The sequence below is a fragment of the Pseudophryne corroboree genome, chromosome 4 (genome assembly GCF_028390025.1).
Source record: "Pseudophryne corroboree isolate aPseCor3 chromosome 4, aPseCor3.hap2, whole genome shotgun sequence".
In the NCBI taxonomy this organism is placed as follows: Eukaryota; Metazoa; Chordata; class Amphibia; order Anura; family Myobatrachidae; genus Pseudophryne; species Pseudophryne corroboree.
This window is the reverse complement of record NC_086447.1, coordinates 511,756,806-511,772,903: the sequence shown is the minus strand read 5'-3', so window position 1 is coordinate 511,772,903 and position 16,098 is coordinate 511,756,806. Positions and strand designations below refer to the sequence as shown.

Here is a 16,098-nt window from a genome sequence, read left to right as displayed (position 1 = left end):
ACATCTGGTCCGGACTGAAGGACCTGCCAACGATTACTGACATGTCGTCTACTGTCACTGCATATGATTCTGTCACCATTGAAAGAATGGTGGAGGATTATATGAGTGACCGCATCCAAGTAGGCACGTCAGACAGTCCGTACGTATACTGGCAGGAAAAAGAGGCAATTTGGAGGCCCTTGCACAAACTGGCTTTATTCTACCTAAGTTGCCCTCCCTCCATTGTGTACTCCGAAAGAGTGTTTAGTGCAGCCGCTCACCTTGTCAGCAATCGGCGTACGAGGTTACTTCCAGAAAATGTGGAGAAGATGATGTTTATCAAAATGAATTATAATCAATTACTCCGTGGAGACATTCACCAACAATTGCCTCCAGAAAGTACACAGGGATCTGAGATGGTGGATTCCAGTGGGGACGAATTAATAATCTGTGAGGAGGGGGATGTACACAGTGAAAGGGGTGAGGAATCGGAGGATGATGATGAGGTGGACATCTTGCCTCTGTAGAGCCAGTTTGTGCAAGGAGAGATTGATTGCTTCTTTTTTGGTGGGGGCCCAAACCAACCAGTCATTTCAGTCACAGTCGTGTGGCAGACCCTGTCGATGAAATGATGGGTTCGTTAAAGTGTGCATGTCCTGTTTATACAACATAAGGGTGGGTGGGAGGGCCCAAGGACAATTCCATCTTGCACCTCTTTTTTCTTTCATTTTTCTTTGCATCATGTGCTGTTTGGGGACTATTTTTTTAAGTGCCATCCTGTCTGACACTGCAGTGCCACTCCTAGATGGGCCAGGTGTTTGTGTCGGCCACTTGTGTCGCTTAGCTTAGTCACACAGCGACCTTGGTGCACCTCTTTTTTTCTTTGCATCATCTGCTGTTTGGGGACACTTTTTTTTAAGTGCCATCCTGTCTGACACTGCAGTGCCACTCCTAGATGGGCGAGGTGTTTGTGTTGGCCACTTGTGTCGCTTAGCTTAGTCACACAGCGACCTTGGTGCGCTTCTTTTTTTCTTTGCATCATGTGCTGTTTGGGGACAATTTTTTTTGAAGTGCCATCCTGTCTGACACCGCAGTGCCACTCCTAGATGGGCGAGGTGTTTCTGTCGGCCACTTGTGTCGCTTAGCTTAGCCATCCAGCGACCTCGGTGCAAATTTTAGGACTAAAAATAATATTGTGAGGTGTTCAGAATAGACTGAAAATGAGTGTAAATAATGGTTATTGAGGTTAATAATACTATGGGATCAAAATGACCCCCACATTCTATGATTTAAGCTGTTTTTGAGGGTTTTTTGTAAAAAAAAAACACCCGAATCCAAAACACACCCGAATCCGACAAAAAAATTTCAGGGAGGTTTTGGCAAAACGTGTCCGAATCCAAAACACAAAACCCGAAAAATTTCCGGTGCACATCTCTAGTGCTAACCAGTGTTTTCTTTATGCATGCTAGACTAGATTTATACTGCATGCATGAATGATCTGAGCCAGTGATAGCAATGCTTATCACTATGGGGCATACACATGGAGCAATTTGTGCTTGACTTCTAAGCAATCTAGTCAGATCGCTTAGAAAACAGGCAACAATCGCTCCTTGTGTACCCCCCATTAGTGTTCATTTCTTGGATTATATAACTCTAAAAAAATGTATACATCTTTAATACTTTTAGTTACAATATCATTACTAATAACTAGCTGTGTTACCTTGTTGCAGCTTGTACTATGTTTCTCTCTATAGGAAAGGGCTTTGAGATACAGGGATTAGTCTTATTGCTTGTTACCTTTTAACTCAGAGGTTCTCAAACTCGGTCCTCGGGGGCACACACAGTGCATGTTTTGCAGGTCTCCTCACAGAATCGCAAGTGAAATAATTAGCTCCACCTGTGGACCTTTTAAAATGTGTCAGTGAGTAATTAATACACCTGTGCACCTGCTGGGTTACCTGCAAAACATGCACTGTGTGTGCCCCCGAGGACCGAGTTTGAGAACCTCTGTTTTAACTTGTCAACTTGTTATTTTATATATGTAGTTAGGTTTTGATTCTATACCTGCTTAAACATATAATTGAACTATACTAATTGTAAAACCTATCACATTATCTAATAAAAACGTGTATAATTTACATAATCTGTTATTCTTTTATTGTCCAGAATAAGTAGACACCAGCACAATATTTTGTGTGTATATTACCTGGTAATATGGAGACATTGCCTTAATATCGGTCTTGTTTCTATATACCTATCTGCTCCATGCTGTTGTGATGAGCTAGCTTTCCACTGGGCGTTGTTCTTTGGTATTCTCATGTCTTGCCCAATGTTCTACATACGCAGTATAATATAGGTGGTAATATGTGTGTGAAAGAGTAGTATTGTTTTGTTTTTGCTACAAACACTCAGAAATAAAGCATTAAAGTAAAAAGTGAAATTTTAACTAGTATATCCTCCTCCAAAAGGCTAATTAATTACATATATATATCCTTTTGGGGTAATTTTTTTGCATGCTACTTAATGTCTACGTGAGATCTTCTGTAGACCTGATTAGCAGAACAGATTTTTATTTTTTTGTTTCATTTCTTAGGTTGGTGTGCAAACTAAACACCAGAACGACTATCCTGGCTGCTACTAATCCAAAAGGACAATATGACCCAGAAGAGTCCATCTCTGTTAATGTAGCCCTTGCTAGTCCTCTTCTCAGTAGATTTGACCTGGTGTTAGTGTTGTTGGACACAAAAAATGAAGACTGGGACAGGATTATTTCTTCCTTTATATTGGAAAACAAAGGTAGATTGTGTACAAGTCACATTGATACTGGATTTAAAAGTGTATTCTCTTCATTGATGGTCCCTGTCTTACAAAACAGCAATAAACATCCTAATGAGACCGTGACTAAATACCTGCTTATATGGGCTCAAATGCAAGCATGGGATTAGCTAATTCTTCAGTGACCTTGCCTAATGTTTGAGTACATTGAATTCCACTGAGAATTTTAGTTTACTATCCTTCCTTGCCATTTCAAAATAATGTAAGAGAATGGATCACATAGCTTGTTGGACATCATTAGTTTAATATAAAGTCTTATTTCACATACAGTATTATAATTTTCGCTGTATGTTAGGATGCGCTTGTGACTATGGGAGGTACTGTATTTATTAAGCTTTGGAAAGTACTAAAGTACTAACCAATCGGCTCCTGGCAGCTTTCAAACGCAGCCTGTAAAATTCCAGCATCTGATTGATTTATACTTATCTCTCTTCAAGCTTTGATAAATACCCCCCCTCCCCCCCCATCCCCCAGTATATGATAAACATAGCCTATGCCCTTATTTAATTTCTTTTATCTCTTATCCAATTAAATTTAGGGTGCCCACGCAAATCTGATAAGCTCTGGAGCATGGAAAAGATGAAAACCTACCTCTGCCTTGTAAAGAGCTTGCAGCCTAAAATGTCTGAAGGGGCTAACATAATTCTAGTGCGTTATTACCAGCTCCAGAGACAAAGTGATAGCAGAAACGCAGCGCGTACTACCATCCGCCTTCTGGAGAGCTTGATACGACTGGCAGAAGGCAAGTATTATTTTCTACTACAACATTAAGTTGATGCAGCTCTGTATGTCCTATGCTTGTGGCTTCTGTGTACATAGTGTAAGCTATCTCTGCTGACTTCCCTTGTGGTAGCCCATACATCCCAGGCGCATGACAGTCATTGACCAGTGCTCATCTCACTTCTGGTCTCTGCTGGTTACAACATTTTTGGAGATAACAAGCTTGCACAATGGTTCTCTGTAAAAGAGATGATTAACCTCGCTCTCTGTGGTAACCACATTCCATTCTTTTAGTGAGGTCCAGAGGTACAGTAACAGAGATTCCTGTGCTTGTTAGACAGCCCTCACCACAACTGTGGATCAGATACTGTCTTTTGAGGATTTGTTTTTTTTCCCCCAGGATGGTTAAAGACAATACACAATACCAGTGGTTTTTAGAGCATGCTAGCAAGGGTTACCCATGTGTGTAGGTTCCAAGAGAGGTGAGAAGAAGGACTTTCAGTCACCACACCCCCTCCACCATACGCTGCCCCACACATATATATTTAAAATAACTTTTTGATGCAGGGAGTAAATTCTGCATCTTGTTACATCATCTCAAGTCATCGAGATTACATTAGCACACAGTCCAACTGTACCGGCCAGTGCAGTGTCTCCAGATTGCTATAGATTTTTCTAGCAGCGCTGCGAGGACACGCCCCCTTTGTCCGTGGCCATGCCCCTTTTCCTGATCTGTACTGGTTTTCATCTCAGAGATGTTGGAGGGGATGCATTATTACAGCCCAGCCTGCCCCATAGGGGTACTAATCACCAGTAACTTTCTTTAAATGCTTGAGTGCTGAAGATTGGACTCCTCTTCAGCATTTTTCATGTATATGAATAAAAACCCTAGTGTTTTTAGATATTTAAATAATATACAGTATAAATATATTATATACTGTGTGTGTGTGTGTGTGTGTGTGTGTGTGTGTGTGTGTGTATGTATATATATATATATATATATATATTTTGTATGTATGTAGTATTGGGGGTGAAGTCACAGTATAGAGGGTTGGGGGCTGTCGGGCTGCAGCTGTCCCTGTGGAGCCACTGGTCATGCATGGAGCAGAGATATGGTGCCCATACACTTGAGATGAAATCGCACCTGAACTGCCAAAGTGATTACCATGCGATCATGCGATAGATCGCATGGTAATCACGTGATGGGCACGTCATCGCCGAGTGGGAGCGGCCTCTGTCCGCTCCCGGTGGGTGCCCATTGTGCATCGCAGTGCGATATATCGCATGTGTTTTTAAAACACATGCGATCGCACTGCAATTCGATAAATATTAAGTGCAGCACATACTATCTTGAGACGCAAGATTCAGCTGGCGTGCCCGCGCATCGCATCGCAAGGTACCTAAAATGTGCATACAGTCCTTTTGATTTCTCTCACAGATCCGGTCGAAATCGAAGGTTAGCACCGATTATCTCACAAGTGTATGGGCTACATAAGTGCGATGCTGCTGCCATCACTTAGGGGAGGCTTCATGATGGGACCCAGAGAAACACACTTGATTGAGAGACGGCATTGAGCAGCTCATAACTGGCTTCCAGGGGGTGGGGATGCAGCAGGGAGAGGAGACCGAGACAGAGAGCAACTGGGCCACTGGCTGGGAGAGGGAGAAGCAGGGCTGAATCACAGCCGCCCCTATCTGCATCACCTGTAGCTGAGGTGAGATCCCTTTGAGCTCGGGCTGCTCAGCTGCCCCCTTTCTGAAGCCCAGCTGGCAGGTGGGAACTGAGCTTGCTGCGTAGGCAGGGGCGGAGCCCGACAGCTGCTGAATGATCAGCTTCCAGCAGGCTTCTCTGAAACGGCCGCATCAGATGCAACTAGGGAGGCCAATCCCGGGATCAGGATCAGCGGGATCCCGGGATTTAGGGGGTAATTCCAAGATGATCGCAGCAGGAATTTTGTTAGCAGTTGGGCAAAACCATGTGTACTGCAGGGGAGGCAGATATAACATGTGCAGAAAGAGTTAGATTTGGGTGGGTTATTTTGTTTCTGTGCAGGGTAAATACTGTCTGCTTTATTTTTACACTGCAATTTAGATTGCAGATTGAACACACCACACCCGAATCTAACTCTCTCTGCACATGTTAAATCTGCCTCCCCTCCAGTGCACATGGTTTTGCCCAACTGCTAACAAAATTCCTGCTGCGATCAACTTGGAATTACCCCCTTAGGCCCAAAAACGGCCAGGATTCAATCCCGGGATTGGAAGCTCCAATCCCGGAGATTGAGGGATCAGCGTTGAGCATCCTCAGGACGCTCAGATGCTGCCCGGCTCACTCCTTCTGGCTCCCCTGCGCGCGTGACGTGCAGTCACAGGTCACGCTGCGCCATCACCCGCCGACGGGAGCTGCCGAGAGGGAGAAGATGAAGTTTCTCACCCGCCCGCCCTGGATATATAGTGAGTTATGTATGCGGGGCGGGGCGAGGGGGACGGCCACATAGGGAAAAGCCAATCCTGGGAGTCCCGGGATTGACCATTTTTCAATCCCGATACCCGGGATTGAAAAAATGGCCCGGGATTGGCCTCCCTAGATGCAACCCCACCAGGTAGGTAGTTGAAAAGAAAAAAAAAATCTGTATAACATTATTTCTAGAATGCTGCAAATGCGGATTCTACTGGTCTTTATCAGAACAGACTACTGTGCCAGCGCTTAGGCACCTGCTACATTTGCGTGAACATGCCATCTGGCTGTGTTTGCATTCCATTTCCCTCTCTGTTCTGCATCTCCAGTGGTATGGTGGTGCAAGTGTCAGATGCCTACCCGCTTTTGACATGCAAGCATTCTTATTGTGGACGTGAACAAGTTACTTATGTGCCACTGCTGAAATCAAAACAAATTGGTTATAGACACTGGCATATTTATAATGGGTGAAGTGTGTATGGTGCAGACAGGCCTCCGAGATCCGGGGGATCCAGACGCGGCCATTTTCCCGGTGTTTTGCACATGTGCAGTAAGAAAATCACTGAGAAAATGGCCACTGTTCCATTTTCCCGGAGACCAGCGCATGCGCACTAGATTCTGGGGCAGTGCTAGGGTCCCCTAGTGCCTAGAGTCTACAGCGCTGCCGGCTAAAGAGGAGGGGACTCAGATGGAGTCTGCACATGGTGATCCTCCTCTCTTGAAGCGCTCCTGGTTATAAAGCATTTGTTCTGATACATTTACTTTTTGTTAAAGGGAGGTCTACTGATGTAGAATTAAACCTATGTATAAATCTGCAGTCTGTACAGAACATTCATTGTGACTAATTCTGGAAATCCGAACATGTTACCTTGCAAATTGTCTCAGACTAATGCATAGAAATGCCTGCTTTCTCTGCCTTATGGAACAGAGAGAGTGCTAGGAGGATTTAGCGTAGTTTAATTGCCAGTTTTTTTAGATATGTTATTTCTCTTACGTCCTAGAGGATGCTGGGGTCCACATTAGTACCATGGGGTATAGACGGGTTCACTAGGAACCACTGGCACTTTAAGAGTTTGAGAGTGTGAGCTGGCTCCTCCCTCTGTGCCCCTCCTACCAGAAAATGTGCCTGAAGGAGCCGGTCACAGCTAGGGGAGCTCTCCAGAGTTTCTCTAGTAAAAGTTTTTTTTAGAGTTTATTCTTTTACAGGGAGGCTACTAGCAACAGCCTCCCTGCTTCGTAGGACTAAGGGGGGGAGTAGTGTCCGCCCTGTGGGGTCTGAGCCACTATCTCCGCTGACAGGACACTGAACTCCTGAGGGTGCTTGTCGTTAGCCGCTCCAGGCGTCCGCTCACTCCTGCAGCACGCCGCCACCCCCTTACAGAGCCAGAAGACTTTGGTGGCGAGTGAGTCGCCGGCCCCCCTGGCAAGCGGGGAGCCGGTGTGAAATGGCGGCAACAGGGTAAGGAGCGCAGTATTTAGAGGGTGTTTCTGCCAGAGGAGAAAGCGTTGGTGATTCAAACAATGGTCCGGGATGTCCTGAAGCCGGCCCGGGTATCGATTCGCCTTCTGGGGAAGATGGTGGCCTCTTACGAGGCTCTACAGTACAGAAGGTTTCATGCTCGGTCCTTCCAGCTGGATCTCCTGGACAAGTGGTCGGGATCTCATCTACACATGCACCAGAGAATACGTCTGTCGCCGAAAGCAAGGATTTCACTCCTCTGGTGGCTGCAACTACCTCAGCTTCTGGAGGGCCGTAGGTTCGGGATTCAGGACTGGATCCTTCTAACCACGGATGCAAGTCTCCAGAGCTGGAGTGCAGTCACTCAGGGGGAAACCTTCCAAGGAAGGTGGTCAAGCCTGGAATCCAGCCTTTCAATAAACATTCTGGAACTAAGAGCCGTCTACAACGGTCTTCTCCAAGCGGCCCATCTTCTGCGAGATCGAGTCATTGAAGTGCAGTCGGACAATGTAACGACTGTGGCCTACATAAACCGACAGGGCGGAACGAAGAGCAGAGCTGCAATGTCAGAGGTGACAAGAATCATCCGCTGGGCAGAAAAACACGCGTTGGCGCTGTCAGCAATCTTCATTCTGGGAGTAGAGAACTGGGAAGCGGACTTCCTCAGCAGACACGATCTCTATCCAGGAGAGTGGGGACTCCATCCAGAGGTGTTCACGGAGGTAACAGATCTTTGGGGTGTACCTCAAATAGACATGATGGCCTCTCGTCTCAACAAGAAGCTTCGGAGGTATTGTTCCAGGTCAAGGGACCCGCCAGCGGCGGCGGTGGACGCCCTTGTGACTCCGTGGGTGTTCCAATCGGTGTACGCGTTTCCTCCACTTCCACTCATTCCAAGAGTTCTAAAACTAATAAAGAGAACAAGAGTTCAGGCAATCCTCATTGCTCCAGACTGGCCGAGAAGGGCTTGGTACACGGATCTTCTGGATCTACTGCTGGAAGAGCCGAGGCCTCTTCCTCTTCGGGAGGACCTGCTGCAGCAGGGGCCATTCGCTTATCAAGACTTACCGTTTGACGTCATGGAGGTTGAATGCCAGATATTAGCACGGAAGGGCATTCCGACCAAGGTTATTCCTACCCTGATACAGGCTAGGAAAGAAGTAACGTCTAAACATTACCATCTTATTTGGAAAAAAATGTGTCTTGGTGTGAGTCCAAGAAGTTTCCTATGGTGGAGTTTCAACTGGGACGGTTTCTCATCTTCCTGCAACCAGGTGTGGATATGGGCCTGAGGTTGGGATCCGTAAAGGTCCAGATTTCGGCCCCCCTCGCTGAGGTTCAGACTTTCCTGAAAGGGGTTCTGCACATCCAGCCTCCCTTTGTGCCGCCTACGGCGCACTGGGATCTTAACGTGTTGTTACAGTTCCTCCAATCAGATTGGTTCAAACCTCTACCGGAGGTTGAGGTCAAGTTTCTCACGTGGAAGGCTGTCACTTTGTTGGCCTTAGCTTCTGCTAGACGTGTGTCGGAGTTGGGGGCTTTGTCTTGTAAGAGCCCCTACTTGATCTTCCATGAAGATAGGGCTGAGCTCCGGACACGTCAGCAGTTCCTTCCAAAGGTTGTGTCAGCATTTCATGTCAACCAACCTATTGTGGTGCCAGTTGCTACTGACTCCTCAATTTCATCAAAGTCCTTGGATGTTGTAAGGGCTCTGAAAATCTATGTGAAGAGGACTGCTCGTCACAGAAAATCGGACTCTGTTTGTCCTGTATGATCCCAAGAAACTTGGGTGTCCTGCTTCTAAGCAGACAATCTCTCACTGGATCAGGTTCACTATCCAGCATGCGTATTCTACGTCAGGATTGCCGTGTCCTACATATGTTAAGGCCCACTCTACTCGTAAGGTGGGTTCTTCCTGGGTGGCTGCCCGGGGTGTCTCGGCTTTACAGCTTTGCCGAGCAGCTACTTGGTCTGGGTCGAACACGTTTGCAAAGTTTTACAAGTTCGATACTTTGGCCTCTGAGGACCTGAAGTTTGGTCAATCAGTTCTGCAGGAGCCTCCGCGCTCTCCCTCCCGTTCTGGGAGCTTTGATACATCCCCATGGTACGAATGTGGACTCCAGCATCCTCTAGGACATAAGAGAAAATAGGATTTTAATTACCTACCGGTATATCCTTTTCTAGTAGTCCGTAGAGGATGCTGGGTGCTCGCCCAGCGCTTCGTGATCCTGCAGTGGTTACTTAATTCAGTACTGCTTAGTTCTTGGTTATGTACTGTTTTTGTTACTTGGTTAAGTAATATGGTCAGACGTTGCTGATTTTTTCAAGCTGGTTAGCTTGGTTTGCCTTGTATGTGTGAGCTGGTGTGAATCTCACCACTATCTGTGTAATATCCTTCTCTCTAAGTTATCCGTCTCCTCGGGCACAGTTTCTAGACTGAGTCTGGTAGGAGGGACATAGAGGGAGGAGCCAGCTCACACTCTTAGTGCCAGTGGCTCCTAGAGGACTCGTCTATACCCCATGGTACTAATGTGGATCCCAGCATCCTCAACGGAATACGAGAAAAGGATTTACCGGTAGGTAATTAAAATCTTATTTTTGCTCCATAACACACAGGCTTTCTTTTTTTTTTTTTTTTTTCTAAGTACAAATGTGGTTTTAGGTTTTCTTTAACACTGTATATGAGATGATAGAATTATAGAATTTGACGGCAGATAAGAACCACTTGGGCCATCTAGTCTGCCCCTTTTTTTATCCTTTAGGTAATCTCAACCCTTTTTGAACCTTAATTCTTTAGGTATTAATGATAGCCGGAACGTGTCCCTAACTAAAGCAAAGTCTGTCTAGCATGATGGTTAAATGACCTGTAACTTAATATGTTTTTCCACAGCCCATGCGCGACTCATGTATCGGGATACTGTGACTGTTGAAGATGCAATAACTGTGGTATCAGTAATGGAGTCATCTATGCAGGTATGTGGATTTCACTGGTTAACTATAGGCTCCCATGGCAAATAGTGTTTTCTTTATCATTTTTAGAAAGACCTTTTTTTATTTATTTTTTGGTGGGAGGGGTTGGAAGACGGGGACTCCTCCTAAACATTATTTTACCCAATCTTTGAAGTTCTGTATCTGAGCCCGCTCCTTTATGATGCCAGGTGTAGATTTACTAAAGCCTCTATAAGTGAGACGTGGTGGTGTTACCCATAGCAACCAATCATATTGTGACTATCATTTCTCTATTGTATCCTAGAAAATGATAGACAGAATCTGATTGGCTGCTATGGACAACTCCTCCACTTTTCATTTTTAGGAGTGAACGTAAATCTGCCCCTGTGTCTTTCTACTTTCTGGCACTGTGTACTAGTGCTGGGTAGTTTTATGTTAAATTATTATGCAATTGAGAAAAAAACTTAAAAGACTTAGGTGGTCATTCCGAGTTCGCTCGCTAGCCCTTTTTAGCAGCCGTGCAAACGCTATGCTACCACCCACTGGGAGTGTATGTTAGCTTAGCAGAAGTGCGAACGAAAGGATCGCAGAGCAGCTACAATTTTTTTGGTGTACTGTTGTTTTAGAGTAGCTCAATACCTACTGATAATGTCAAATATTATCTTAAAACATAAAGCTATACACTATTACCGTGGAGCCGCTATGGCCGCTAGACTTATTACACACACTACGTACTAAGTACGCTATTTGCGTACTGAGTACCGTATGGATACGCACTTAGCGTATCAGACGCTGTGCCGTGGGCGCGACGCACACGCGGCACGTACGCACACGGATTCACGCTACGTACTAAGTACGCTATTTGCGTACTGAGTACCGTATTGATACGCTATTAGCGTATCAGACGCCGTGCCGTGGGTACAACGTACACGCGGCGCGGACGCACACAGAGTGATATACAGTAAACCTTAAGTAATGAAACAATGTAAGGATATGCTTATACTTTATACCTTAGCAGTCAAGTACTGCAACGATGTAATACCTTAAAACCTTAACAATGCTTATACACCTTATAGCGATTAATACGCTATGGAAGCCCTTTGCAGGAAAGTGAAAACACAACACCGGTTTGTGGTAAACCACTGGGCTCTAACACCGCAGTGGATTATTCAGAGTAAAGGGGTAAACAGATACAAGTTATACACTACAGGCTAACAAGGAAATCTAAACAGAATAACAGAGAATAATGGCTACAGAGAATATACATACGTGGGGAATCGTTCGCAAGTGCGTCCTGGACCAGTCCTCAGCTATCAGGGAGAAAGCCTTCAGAGTCTTGAGTCCGGCCAGGCAACAGTGGTCTTTTTATACACAACATGCATACACAATACAATGGTCACTGTAATCTCATTGTTCATTGGACACAGGGATGTGTCCTTACATTACAGCAAAGGTCATAGGTGCATTTGAATAGGTAGGCGATGTCCTTTCCCAACTGCTCTGGTGGGAGGTATCCTCTGGATTCCCGCCGCATGTGTAATTTACAGCAAATACAGTTAATGTTCATAATCTACTTTTGTACATAACTATACGCAGGAGCAAGCGATCTTTTCCTAACTAACACCGGAATGTTACCCTAAAAATACCCTACAGCTGGATACTAGACATCACCTTCCAACCTTTATCTGATCCTTCCTATCATGCAAAGACGAATCTCTCTGTCCAGGAACTGTTTAAACTAATATTACTCGCTGTCATGGTCTAGGGGAACTACATCTACAAAATGCACTATTTGGGTTAAATATGCTATATTCTAATAGTACGCTACACGCTCACAAACTCCGCCGTAAATACACATATCATGCGCACGAGTCGCCGGAGCGTCTCTTACGCAACTTGCGGATATGTGTACGCACGGGGGACTGGGTGCACGAGCAGCGCGCATGTGCATGAGGGGTTAGTACAAGGGATATGTATAACACAATTTTTCGACTTTGACACTACTCAGCGCTTGCGATCCCTTCAGACTGTTCAGTTCCTGTTTTGATGTCACAAACACGCCCTGTGTTCGCCCAGCCACGCCTGCGTTTTTCCTGGCACGCCTGTGTTTTTTTCGAACACTCCCTCAAAACGGTCAGTTGACACCCAGAAACGCCCACTTCATGTCAATCACTCTGCGGCCAGCAGTGCGACTGAAAAGCTTCGCTATACCCTTCGTGAAACTACATTGTTCGTTGTAATAGTACGCCGCACGTGCGCATTGCACCGCATACGCCTGCGCAGAAGTGCCGTTTTTTTGCCTCATTGCTGCACAGCGACCGAAAGCAGCTAGCGAACAACTCGGAATGACCACCCTAGCCTGGTGACACACAAGGTACCCTATTCATATATGTCTGTACTTAAGAATATTTTCCATCTCATACCCTATTACACATGTATTCAAATTACTTAATACTTAAGATTAGTTATTTCAGTTTAAAACCCTGAGGTGAAACACTGTTTTCTTCATAATACTGTAAGCTTTAACTCTACCTGTTTTTGTAAAAATCCAGGTATTATACAGTAATTCTCAAATCTGGTAGCTGAAACCATCAACTTTCTTTTCCACATTCCTTACATAAATATTGTTGGGGTTTTTTTTTGTAGACTTTTACATTTAAACCTTGGAATATCTCCACATCCTCTAAAGGGGGGTACTCACGGAGCGATGTTCTAAGCAATCTAACTAGATTGCTTAGAATTTCAGCATTATCGCTCCATGTGTAACCCCTACAGCGATAGCGATGCACAGCCCCGTGCATCGCTATCGCTGCTGCTAGATTGGCCTGCCGTGCAGGCCAATTTAGCGGGTCGCTCACTTCACCCGCTGGGTGAAGTGAGTGCCCCCCCCCATCTCCCCCCGCACGCTCAGCACAGATCGTGCTGTGCTGAGCGGCGGGAGAGATGTGTGCTGAGCGGTTCGCTCAGCACACATATCTCCCGCATCGGCCCGTCTATATGGGCCTTAACTTCTCCACATTTGGGACACTGAGTGTACTAGAGAAGAGGTTCCCTTTATTTGAGCTCTGAGATTAATATGTTAATGATGCATGAGCTGTGGTACCCTGAAGCTCTCATCCTTATCCTCCTTCAGGGAATTACAATGGATATGACCTTTTGTGCAGTACTAATGGGGCTCCTCTAGCGGTGCAAAAGAAAGAACCTTACCCTTATTATAGTAACCATTTTAGGGCTGTTCTGCCTTTGCCCATCATTGCTTCATTACTGATAAGGATGTATTCCTTTCAGCAAAGGTTAACATACTCCTATTCAGCAATAGGAGTATAAGGACATTATCCTCCGATGTCTTTGCTACATCTCTTTTCAATCTGCTTTATTCAGTTCTCTTTACGTAGCATTTCATCAACCGTCAGGATATTAATAAAAAGAGAGATCATTTTTTTATGGTTTTTATGCCCTCTTGTAGCAGTGTATTTTCCCTGGCAATGTACTGTATATGACTTGAAGAGAGAAACTAGGCCATCTCACGTTCCTGGAGTACTGTAATCTACAGAACTAGGCCATACCTGAGCATTGTACATTAATTTCAATCTCCTTCTGTTGAAGAAAGAGTAAAATCACATTTATTACCTTTATAGTTATTTCTGACATTCCTTACACTTTGTGTTCAGGGTTACCTAGTTTTGTGAACCTCTGAAAAAAATAAGCTTTAATTGTACATCTCTAGAAATGTAGAACATTTCTATTTAGGAACAAAGCTACAAGGCTGTGAGAGATTCCATTCACTCTGGGATTCACTGAGGCTTCACCTAGGTCTCTGAATCTTCTGCTTTTTATTCTAGAGTTGAGGATGTGGCATGTGAACCTCAGTCACACTACCTCCACAAGAGCCCATAAGGGAAGTCGCCTTCCGTAATAAAAAAAGTGAAGCAAAAATAAATAGTATAGTGATACATCCCCAGCCCTTCAGCTAGAAATACAAATATGTTCCTTCTCAACCAAAAAGCAAGGGCAAAGAAACGGATACGCAAACAAGAAAATGAGAATTATGTACAGTCACATTGCTATGCGATTAAGAGGCACAAGCAGACTCTGGGGTCTATTCATGAAGCAGTGAAAAATGTGGAGTAGTGAGCCGATGGAGAAGTTGCCCATGGCAACCACTCAGCATTGAATTAACATTTATAATTTGCATACTATAAAATTATACTTCACAGCTGATTGGTTGCCATGGGCAACTTCTGCACTGGCTCACTTCTCCTCACTTTTCACTGCTTCATGAATAGACCCCTCTGATGATTAAAATTATATATGGCATGCCTATATTCTGTGTGCGACTGCAGCTCTATCTGCATACAAAATGCTACGTTTCAGTGTTTTCCAGGACAACACTGTAACATACCATTTCATATGTGCAGATAGAACTGCAGTCGCTCACAGAATATAGACATGCTGCTTATCATTTTAATCATCAGAGTCTGCTTGTGCGTCCCATTTGCATAGTGATCCAAATAATATGCATTTTTTGGGGGGGGAAATGCACAAAAGACGCTCGACGTTAGTAAATTTGCTCACGACTAGGTGAGACTAGAAGGGCTGTTTAACGTAGACCATTTTTGGGGTTTTGGTTTTGGATCTGTATCTTCTTCGTGTTTTGGATCTGGATTGGTTTTGCCAAAACCGCCTGTGGATGTTTTGGTTTTGGATCTGTATTTTTTTAAGAAAAATCATAAAAACAGGTAAAATTACGGAATTTTGGTCTGTTTTTGTTCCTACAGTATTATTAACATCAATAACATTAATTTCCACTCATTTCCTGTCAATTTTGACCACCTCACCAACGTAGGCCAAGCCTAGCTAAGCAGCAGAGCAGCGGCACAAACACACGGCAGTTATTTCTGTTTAAAACTCTTTTACAAATTAGTAATGTATTAGCAGTAACCGATCGAACCAACTCGCAAGTACTATTAATAGAAAACAATCCAACACAGAAATTTCCTGAGAATCGTTTGTAGAAAATCATTGTTCTAAAGTAGTTACCAAACAACAAAGAAAACAAACCTAAAACCATGTGTAAAATAGCAACAGCAGACATTGATGCCCTCTACGCAAGAGCACATGCCCCCAGCACATGTCTATTCTCAGTGCCCAGTCTGTACCTACCTCCTGGGGAGGTACAGGCTGGAGGTGTCCTCAGTGCAGGGGTGCCGGCAGTGCGGGAGTGCCGGAAGTGTCCTCAGTGCAGGAGTGTTTGCAGTGTCCCCAGTGCAGGGGTGCCAGCAGTGTGGGAGTGTCGGCAGTGCGGCCGGTGGTGTCTGCATTGCTGCCGGCGGTGCTTTTAGCGCTGTGGGGGCATCCATCTTGCCCCATATTAGCCTCTGGGGACACGCTGATTGGCTGAGAGCCGTGACAGACTGCTCTCTCTGCCAATAAGCGGTCTTCCATAGTTGACTGGAGACCGCAGTCCAAGCCAGAACCTCAGGATCCGACAGCTGGATCCTCAGGTTTTGGCTCGCTTGGGTATCCGGGGCAGGCAGGGAGTTCCAAGTTGTGGCTCAGATCGTCCCAGATCACCTATGTTCGGATGGGTTCGGTTCTCTGAGAACCAAACCCGCTCATCTCTAGTTTAAGGTGACTGCAGCAACGATGAAGGAGGACACATCTGTAGGAGGTCGGATTAGATGAGAATTGGACAAGT

At 45.1% G+C, this 16,098-nt stretch overlaps 1 protein-coding gene across 1 annotated transcript in view; it reads left to right on the top strand.

The window, feature by feature from the left end:
• MCM9 (minichromosome maintenance 9 homologous recombination repair factor) overlaps positions 1 to 16,098 on the top strand; it is a 266,670-nt gene that overhangs the window by 244,946 nt on the left and 5,626 nt on the right. Inside the window, exons 10-12 of the mRNA XM_063917226.1 lie at positions 2,573 to 2,775; positions 3,353 to 3,556; positions 10,342 to 10,424. Of these exons, the coding sequence (XP_063773296.1) occupies positions 2,573 to 2,775; positions 3,353 to 3,556; positions 10,342 to 10,424 (490 nt within the window). The remainder of the gene's footprint in view (positions 1 to 2,572; positions 2,776 to 3,352; positions 3,557 to 10,341; positions 10,425 to 16,098) is intronic.